The 10,600-nt window shown below is 43.2% G+C and overlaps 1 protein-coding gene across 2 annotated transcripts in view; it reads right to left on the reverse strand.

Moving 5' to 3' along the window:
* The window catches only part of LOC132895011 (phosphatidylinositol-binding clathrin assembly protein-like), a 39,090-nt gene extending 34,264 nt beyond the window's left edge, over window positions 1–4,826 (reverse strand). For both annotated transcript variants that reach the window (XM_060935173.1, XM_060935172.1), the window contains exon 1: window positions 3,961–4,826. In XM_060935173.1, the coding sequence (XP_060791156.1) occupies window positions 3,961–4,093 (133 nt within the window). In that variant the 5' untranslated portion in view covers window positions 4,094–4,826. The remainder of the gene's footprint in view (window positions 1–3,960) is intronic.
* Between the last annotated feature and the right edge of the window lie 5,774 nt (window positions 4,827–10,600).

The following is a 10,600-nucleotide window of genomic DNA, read 5'->3' on the forward strand; positions in this document are numbered from 1 at the left end:
ACCCAATTCACGATACTACATCATGCATCATGTGGTGGGCTTTCCATGTTTGTGCAAGGCATTGTGGGATACAAATTTGAAACAGGAGAGGAAAATGGAGGACGTGAGTGTGCGAATGAAACGTGAAAGACCGACTACAGGAATGGAAAGCGAGAAGAAAAGACGTTATGTCGCGAAGGAAAGGAAACGCAGGACCAAACTAATAAATATCGGCGGTCAGCGAGCACCTCGGTGTGATCAGCTGTTCGTTTCGTGACAGAATGATGGAACTGTCAGTGTACGGTCAAAGGTAAACCTGTAGATGGCAGTAATGCAACACTGTGGATGCCAGCTGCCGTAAAACCCGAAAGAAGAAAAAGGAGGTAAGCCTGCGCATGCGCACACGGACTTCCTCTGTCTGCTTGACTGCATGAAGTGAGCGATTTCATGCACATTATTTGCTTTAATTCCCTCAAATTAAATAACTTCCCAGCCACAGAATGGCCTGATATTTTGTGACATACTACAGAAATAAACATACATCACACTGACCAAATTTCAGAGGGAACTAAATTTCACCGATTTTATGATATAGAAAGGCCGTCTAGTTTTAATCTCTAACAGTGTCCAATATTTATTTTATAACGAGTTGCCCTTTTTTTTTTTTTTAGCTTAAACCTCTTTCATATACATGCTGGTCTATTTTCACTTTAGTTAATGGTTTCCTATGTTATCCACAAGACAGTTTGGTTTGACTACCTGCTGATAGTGGCACCAGTGGTAACTCATCCCTACTTAAACAGATCAATGCAGCAGCACTTTAGTGCTTTAACCTTTCCAGCTCTCACTCCTCTTCTATACACTCTGCTCAAACAGATCAGCTTCCCAAGCTTCATTTTGCACGATAATACCACCATCAATACACAGTGGATCGCGAACTAGCATAATCTCTGCCATATCTCATTGCTGCATTGCATTCTGGACCTTTGAGTCCAATGTTTGCTGGCTCCACCACTTCTACACAAAATATGGCATTGAACATCCCTGGAAAATGGTGAGCGAGAAAATGTGCTCTTTTGTTGTTGTTGTTGTTGTTTTTATAGCATTGCTAAAAATGAAACCTGATTGTTATCCCTTATGTTTGAACTAGTTGCGTTAGCAGTGTCCTCGTGTGACAACTTCTCACAGGAATCATGTATCATCATAAAACACAGCATCAACCAACACACTGGCATCAGTCACTACAAACATCACAATATATCAATATTAAAAATATATTTCATGCGTTTCAAGGTGGCAAACTCCTTTAAAATTGCAACAAAGCAAAAATTCTCAATGTGGCTCCATAATACGGGCAATATTTTGATGACACAGAGAGACAGTTCATCGTACAGTGTATGTGACAGAATCATTGGTGAAGTTTCTGGCATTTAATATGAGAAAACATTCATCCATCCATCCATCCATCCATCCATTATCTGTAGCCGCTTTATCCTGTCCTACAGGGTCGCAGGCAAACTGGAGCCTATCCCAGCTGACTACGGGCGAAAGGCGGGGTACACCCTGGACAAGTCGCCAGGTCATCACAGGGCTGACACATAGACACAGACAACCATTCACACTCACATTCACACCTACGGTCAATTTAGAGTCACCAGTTAACCTAACCTGCATGTCTTTGGACTGTGGGGGAAACCGGAGCACCCGGAGGAAACCCACGCGGACACGGGGAGAACATGCAAACTCCGCACAGAAAAGCCCTCGCCGGCTGCTGGGCTCGAACCCAGGACCTTCTTGCTGTGAGTTGTGAGGCGACAGTGCTAACCACTACACCACTGTGTAAAAAGCAGGATAGAAAACAAAACGTGCAAATCAATTCTTTTGTGCATGCTTTTAGCATTACCAATTTCTATATATTGTGGAGGCTTTTGCTATTGTTATTTCAATCAAATCAAGTAGGCCTGAGATGTGTAGGATTCTGAAACTCATCTCATCTCATCTCATTATCTGTAGCTGCTTTATCCTGTTCTACAGGGTCGCAGGCAAGCTGGAGCCTATCCCAGCTGACTACGGGCGAAAGGTGGGGTACACCCTGGACAAGTCGCCAGGTCATCACAGGGCTGACACATAGACACAGACAACCATTCACACTCACATTCACACCTACGGTCAATTTAGAGTCACCAGTTAACCTAACCTGCATGTCTTTGGACTGTGGGGGAAACCGGAGCACCCGGAGGAAACCCACGCGGACACGGGGAGAACATGCAAACTCCACACAGAAAGGCCCTCGCCAGCCGCTGGGCTCGAACCCAGGACCTTCTTGCTGTGAGTTGTGAGGCGACAGTTCTAACCACTACACCACTGTGTAAAAAGCAGTATAGAAATCAAAACGTGCAAATCAATTCTTTTGTGCATGCTTTTAGCATTACCAATTTCTATATATCGTGGAGGCTTACGCTATTGTTATTTCATTCGAATCAAGTAGGGCTGAGATGTGTAGGATTCTAAAACTACCGTGCGCTATTATTATTATTATCCATCCATCCATTATCTGTAGCCGCTTTATCCTGTCCTACAGGGTCGCAGGCAAGCTGGAGCCTATCCCAGCTGACTACGGGCGAGAGGCGGGGTACACCCTGGACAAGTCGCCAGGTCATCTCAGGGCTGACACATAGACACAGACAACCATTCACACTCACATTCACACCTACGGTCAATTTAGAGTCACCAGTTAACCTAACCTGCATGTCTTTGGACTGTGGGGGAAACCGGAGCACCCGGAGGAAACCCACGCGGACACGGGGAGAACATGCAAACTCCGCACAGAAAGGCCCTCGCCGGTCGTTGGGCTCGAACCCAGGACCTTCTTTCTGTGAGTTGTGAGGCGACAGTGCTAACCACTACACCACTGTGTAAAAAGCAGTATAGAAAACAAAACGTGCAAATCAATTCTTTTGTGCATGCTTTTAGCATTACCAATTTTTATATATCGTGGAGGCTTACGCTATTTTTATTTCATTCGAATCAAGTAGGGCTGAGATGTGTAGGATTCTGAAACTCATCTCATCTCATCTCATTATCTGTAGCTGCTTTATCCTGTTCTACAGGGTCGCAGGCAAGCTGGAGCCTATCCCAGCTGACTACGGGCGAAAGGCGGGGTACACCCTGGACAAGTCGCCAGGTCATCACAGGGCTGACACATAGACACAGACAACCATTCACACTCACATTCACACCTACGGTCAATTTAGAGTCACCAGTTAACCTAACCTGCATGTCTTTGGACTGTCGGGGAAACCGGAGCACCCGGAGGAAACCCACACGGACAGGGAAAGAACATGCAAACTCCGCACAGAAAGGTCCTCGCCGGTCGCTGGGCTCGAACCCAGAACCTTCTTTCTGTGAGTTGTGAGGCGACAGTTCTAACCACTACACCACTGTGTAAAAAGCAGTATAGAAATCAAAACGTGCAAATCAATTCTTTTGTGCATGCTTTTAGCATTACCAATTTCTATATATCGTAGAGGCTTACGCTATTCGAATCAAGTAGGGCTGAGATGTGTAGGATTCTCAAACTACCGTGCATTATTATTATTATTATTATTATTATAGCTACAATGAACCGGTCAGAATCAGAGGGTTATTAGAATGCAACATAAGCCACCATGACATTCCTGAGCAGCATTTACAGTGTTGCAGTGCAGTGAGGCCTTACTTGTGGTTTTGTGTGTTAAATGTGTGATTATAGCCTATTGAGCGGGTCCTTAAGGCTTTATGGGCTTTACCCTGACCTTGAGTAGAATTGGAAATGATAATTGGTGTCTAGGAATGATCTGGAATCAATAGGCTGTAGACTATCTTGTGGATGGATGGATGGATGGATGGATGGTAAGGAGAGACAGACAGAGAATGTATGATCGACACATGAAGGCCAGTAGATGTTTGCGTAGTGAAGGCCGATGTATGGACTTAACCTACAGTCAAGGTGCTTCTTCTTGGGCGCGCTGACTTCGTGCGTCGTGGCCTTGCACACTGCTTTGCTGATGGCTGAGCCGCTCATGCTGTGCTGCGCCGCGGCGATCCGGTCCGTGATGGACTGTCCCGACATCATCGGCTGCTGTCTTCGGTGTGTGTGTGTGCGTAAAGAGTGAGTGAGAGAGAGAGAGAGAGAGAGAGAGAGAGAGATCGGCTTTCAATCAATGGCTGTATTCACTGCAGGGGTGGAGAGCGCACCGGATGGATGTGTGCTCAGATCCCCAGGATGCGCTGACATTCAGACGCACGGCGTGCCGATCAAGGGCGAACGAGCGCGCGCTCAACGATCCGAAAGTGACGAGAGATCGAAATGCGGTTAATTGAAGCAGACCCTTGCGTTACTACCCGCAATAGGACATCACTATGGTGACTGCTACCCTCCCGCGCCGCCGGTTAACCATGTAACTGCTGCTCCAATATGACTATCAGTACGATTTAGGGTTTATTCCCTTCCCCTTTCCCCTTCTTCTTCTTGCAGGTGAGTTGGTGATGTGAAGCTCGCAGCAGCTCAGGTTCAGGATGAAGTTCAGGATCAAGGTTCAGCTAGCTACCCAGGAGCATTGTCAGATTCCTTCAGCCTGCTTCATGAGCATATATCATGTAATATATAAAAATAAATAAATAAATAAATATATTATATATATACACATATACACACACAAACACACAAGAGATCAACTCCAGATCCCAGTCACACCAAGGTCCTTAAGTATACAAAATTCAGCATGTCAGCATCATGATAGTACAGAATAGTACAGGATAGGATACCACACCACCAGATGAACAAATCCAGCCTCCGACCAATTCAGAGCCGGATGCTCAGCGCAAAATGGCAGAATCAGGTGACCTGAGGAAGGAGGGAGAAGGAGGGGGTCTGTCTATCCGGGGTGGGCATCTTAAAGTGAAATTTTCTCTATGCACTAGCTATAAAACTCAGCTCATCCATCGCTCAGATTTATACAGGACCTCTATGCTGAATGAATGTAGCTATGGCATGAAGGTTAGTGAAGCAGCTGCAAACGGTTGCTGGTTCGAGTCCCAGACCCAGCAGGAGAAGTTGAGTGAATGAACAACACTCTCCTCTTATATTAGCATGGCTGAAGTGCTCTTGAGCAAAGCACCTAACCCCCAACTGCTCCCTGGGTGCTGTAGCATGGCCCCAGATGGGTTAAATACCGTACAGAGAAGGAATTTCACTGTGCTTGAGTAGACATGTGACTCATAAAGGCTTCTACAAGATGTATTTTTCAGAAGTGGACAAAATACCCAACTTCATTACTCAAGTCAAAGTACAAATCCCACTGGTCAAATGTTACTCCGATACAACTGAAAGTCGTCCAGTCAAATTTTTACTTGCTTTTAAAAATACTTAAAGTGCCATTCCACCATTGGATGTATTCTTTGGCATAAAATACAATATATTTTATGACAACATGACTAGACAGAGAAATCTTTTAGCTTCAAAATGATATATCAAACATAATTTTTTGACAACGACAAGTATATTAATTTTGCGACCAAAGTCACCTACCCTTTTAATTTCCGCGCGGTAGTGAAACGTGATGTCATCGGCAGGTTCCCCTTCTTGTGTACTACGTCACGTGTGACGTGGCACAGATTATCAGCAATGGCGGATAGAATGCGATTTCCACTTGTCGATTGCTGTGCCGATATTCACCATCGACCGTCTCCTTTGGGCATCACTTGCTATTTTCCTTCGCTTCTTTTCCGAAGCTGACAATCGCGTTCTATCCGCCATTGCTGATAATCTGTGCCACGTCACACGTGACGTGGTACACAAGAAGGGGAACCTGCCGCTGACATCACATTTCACTACCGCGCAGAAATTAAAAGGGTAGGTGACTTTGGTCGCAAAATTAATATACTTGTCATTGTCAAAAAATTATGTTTGATATATCATTTTGAAGCTAAAAGATTTCTCTGTCTAGTCATGTTGTCATAAAATATACACTGAGTACAGAATTATTAGGCAAGTGAGTATTTTGACCACAACATCCTTTTAATGCATGTTGTCCCACTCCAAGCTGTTTAGGCTTGAAAGCCTACTACCAATTAAGTATATCAGGTGCTGTGCATCTGTGTAATGAGAGGGGGTGTGGTCTAATGACATCAACATCCTATATCAGGTGTGCATAATTATTAGGCAACCTCTTTTCCTCTGGCAAAATGGGTCAGAAGAGAGATCTGACAGACTTTGAAAAGTATAAAATTGTGAGATGTCTTGCAGACGGATGCAGCACTCTTGAAATTGCGAAGATGTTGAAACGTGATCACCGAACAATCAAGCGTTTCATTGCAAATAGTCAACAGGGTCGAAAGAAGCGTGTGGGGAAAAAAAGGCGCAAAATAACTGCACATGATCTGCGGAAAATCAAGCGTGAAGCTAACAAGCAGCCATTAGCATCCAGTTCTTCCATATTCCAGAGTTGCAACATTCCTGGAGTGTCAAAGAGTACAAGGTGTGCAATACTGAGGGACATGGCCAAGGTAAGGAAGGCTGAAAAACGACCACCACTGAGTAAGGCACACAAGATAAAATGTCAAGACTGGGCCAAGAAATATCTTAAGACTGATTTTTCTAAGGTGCTGTGGTCTGATGAGATGAGAGTGACTCTTGATGGGCCAGATGGATGGGCCTGTGGCTGGATCAGTAATGGGCACAGAGCTCCACTCCGACTCGGACGCCAGCAAGGTGGAGGTGGAGTACTGCTATGGGCTGGTATCATCAAAGACGAGCTTGTTGGACCTTTTTGAGTTGAGGATGGACTCAAACTCAACTCCCAGACCTACTGCCAGTTCCTGGAAGAAACCTTCAAGCAGTGGTATAGGAAAAAGTCAGCATCTTTCAAGAAGAACATGATTTTCATGCAGGATAACGCTCCATCTCATGCGTCCAAATACTCCACTGCGTGGCTAGCCAGTAAAGGTCTGAAAGGTGAAAAAAATGATGACATGGCCCCCTTGTTCACCTGACCTAAACCCCATAGAGAACCTGTGGTCCATTATAAAACGTGAGGTCTACAAAGAGGGAAAACAGTACACCTCTCTGAACAGCGTCTGGGAGGCCGTGGTTGCTGCTGCACACAATGTTGGTCGTGAACAGATAAAGAAATTGACAATCTATGGATGGAAGGCTTTTGAGCGTCCTCATGAAGAAGGGTGGCTATATTGGTCACTGATTTTGTTTTTGTTTTGTGTTTGAATGTCAGATATGTTTATTTGCAAATCTGGAGTTGTCATATCAGTGTACCTGGTGAAAATAAATAAGTGAAATGGCTACACATTTGGTTTTTATTAAGTTGCCTAATAATTCCGCACAGTGAAAGTTACCTGAACACATACATATTCTCCTAAAATGGCCAAAACTAAAAACACCCCACTCTAACTGCCATACATATTCAGCTTTGATATTTATGAGTCTTTTTGTTTGATTGAGAACATAGTTGTTGTTCAATAATAAAACTAATCCTCAAAAATACAACTTGCCTAATAATTCTGCACTCCATGTATTGTATTTTATGCCAAAAAAATACATCCAATGGTGGAATGGCACTTTAAGTATTAAAAGCCCATTTTTTTGTCAACGCATCATTGTATTATTGCCACAACGCTTACAAAACCTAATGCCTCTGAAGCAATCGACTGGATTTACTGACTATCTTGTAGAACCTGTAGAATAAACACCTGGTAGAACGTTACAAAATGAAACACAACTGAACTGAAAAACAGCCATTGCCTTTTCTTTTAATTGTATCACTCCTCCCCACCCCAACAAAGCAGCATGGTAGTGTTCTGACCCAGCTCTGGCAGCGTGCACACACATGTACGTGTATATTAATCAGGAGGACAGTGAAATAGCTGTAAACGCAACTTGCTCAGAAAATAAAAATGACAATCCAGCCCAATTAAAACCCAGGTCCACACCTCGAGCTTAATTACTGCCCAACGGCAACACCGCTTTAAGCAAGACAAAAATGCAAGACCGTCATCTGACATCAAAACAAAAAATTCCAACAATTTGTTGTGACTGACTAGTAAAATACTGTCCATCTCACAGGTCTCATGCGTGTGTGTGCACGCGTATGTATTCATGCACATATGAATCTGCCTGTGGAATCATGGTGATTTAACGTTAAGCTAGCTAGTCAGTGAAACTCCACCTGACATACTGGCAAACTCTTTTCAAACTCGAAATCATATTGGGTAGCTAATGTTACTAGAAAAGAAAGATTTCTACATTTTGTTTATTTGGCAAGATTATGCTAAAACACATTTCTGAAAGGACTTCAGATAAGTTAACGTTATTCATGTTAGCGTAACTCTGTTTTTACATGCTAACTAACAGTGTCCAAGTTAACTAGCCATGTGTAAACGTTAGCTGTGGACAAGGCGATGGCAACTTGGCGGGCAAATCCATAGAAAGTCATTTGACTAACCAGACTGCATAGCTACTGCGACGTTATCGCTAACTCTAAAAGAACAGACAACTTCATTGCAAGCTTTCTCTTGGAATAAAACGTTTACATAGCTCAATATGCTTCCGCTTGTTGGATGGCGAGTTTTTGTAGGCCGTGATGTGGTTTGTTTTCGGCAGACAAAGCAAACATTTAAAATGAAATGAATCTTTAATCCTTCCAGAAAACTGAAACATGGGTTCATGGGCCATGAGTGCGTGCATTCTCCAGAAGAACCGTCTCCTTCCATTCTGCCATCAACTGATTATGTTCAAATAGTGTTGCTGAGAAATCACTGAACTTGATTTTATCCAGTCTATGGACCTGACCCTAGTGATTACTGATCGGCTGTCTCAGTGTCACCTGCGAAAAAACAATCACATTTTAGAAAAGAAAAAAAAAAAATCCACTTTCAAAGCTGCTTCACAATGAGGACTTGATAGAAATGTAGTGGAGTAAAAAGTACGATCTTTCAAATGTAGTGAAATTAAAGTCATAAGTTGCCAAAAAAATAATACTCAAGTAAAGTACAGATATTCAAAAAGCATACTTAAGTACAGTACTCAAGTAAATGTACTTCGTTACTGTCCACCTCTGGTATTTTTTTTTTACAAGTTAAAGACATGGTTTCAAATTCCTTTATTCATCTCTATTCCAGATGTGTGCATCTTCCAAATCTGGTCAGTTCATTTCCATGTACATGAATGTGGCACAATAAATAGAGTCAATAAATACGGCATATGCAGTGAACAAAGAAAAAAAATAATAAACAATGCTATTTAAATAAATTTGAGCCATAAATTAAAAAGTCATGTTCCATTGAGTTGGTCACTGTGCAAATGGGCAGCTTGCTCACTGCCCCATTTAGTTCGGTGTTAATTCTGTAATCATTTTAACAAAGTGTATTTGGAATATGCATGACTTTTTTTCCACTGTACTGTAGAACAAATAAATCAGGTGAACTAAACACAAAATTGCTTGCTCTGTAACTAATACCCCACTGCCCCAGCTTATTCATGTGATCCTTCTTGTGTGCATCTTATGTTCAGCACAATAGATTTCTAATCCTACAAACCAAATAACACTGTGCCCTGCTTTGTTTCCACATTTAAACATTTTGCATTCAAAGACTTATTAAAATTAATCCAAAGATTTTTTGTCGCTGGGGAAATTTAACATCGGGTCCGTTTGCACTGCTGCCCATCCTAGGACCATTTGAAAGCTTTCTTAGCCCTCTTATTTCATACCTCTAAAATTAACCAAAGTTGGGGTTTTGAACACAAAAACAAGCAAATATAACTTCAGTGGATAACTGCGATGCATGTTGTAACACCTTGGCAGCATCAAGTGCCGTTCCGTTGTTTTGGACTCGTAGTGACATTAATTGGACTTTGCACTGTGTGTTATGTGCTTTGCTGATTCGTCTCCACATGTTTAATGGTATGCATCAGTGCGGATTATCCTGGTACCTGTTGTGAGTGCTGTGCCATTGTTTACTCATTGTGGTGTGTTTCGTCTTCTTTATAGATGTATTTTTGTCAAGCAAACATGAGATTGGAAGTCTATTCTCCATGCCTCCTATCTGTCAGGATCACAGGGGAAGCTGGAGCCAGTCACAGCTGACTTTAGGTGAGAGTCAGGACACACCCTGGGCAGGTCACCAATCTCGCCAGATGAACAACTATTCATAAAATCACATTCACATCTATGGGCGATAGAGTAGCCAGTTGACCCAATCCACGTCTTTGTACTGTGGGAGGAAACCGGAGTACCTGGAGGAAACCCATGGAGGCACGGGGAGAACATCCACAGAAAGTCCTCAATCGGCCACGAGGTTTGAACCCAGAGGCCAGAATATTACTACTACAACAACAGAGCTTGGGTTACTGTTTGTGTGATGAATTTTGCATGTTCTTTCCATGTTTCTATCCATCCATCCATCCATCCATCATCTGTAGCCGCCTAGGCCTGTACAGGGTCACAGGCAAGCTGGAGCCTATCCCAGCTGACTATGGGTGAGAGGCAGGGTACAGTACACCCTGGACAAGCTGCCAGATCATCACAGGGCTGACACATAGACACAGACAACCATTCACACTCACAGTCAC

The sequence above is a fragment of the Neoarius graeffei genome, chromosome 12 (assembly GCF_027579695.1).
Source record: "Neoarius graeffei isolate fNeoGra1 chromosome 12, fNeoGra1.pri, whole genome shotgun sequence".
NCBI lineage: Eukaryota > Metazoa > Chordata > Actinopteri > Siluriformes > Ariidae > Neoarius > Neoarius graeffei.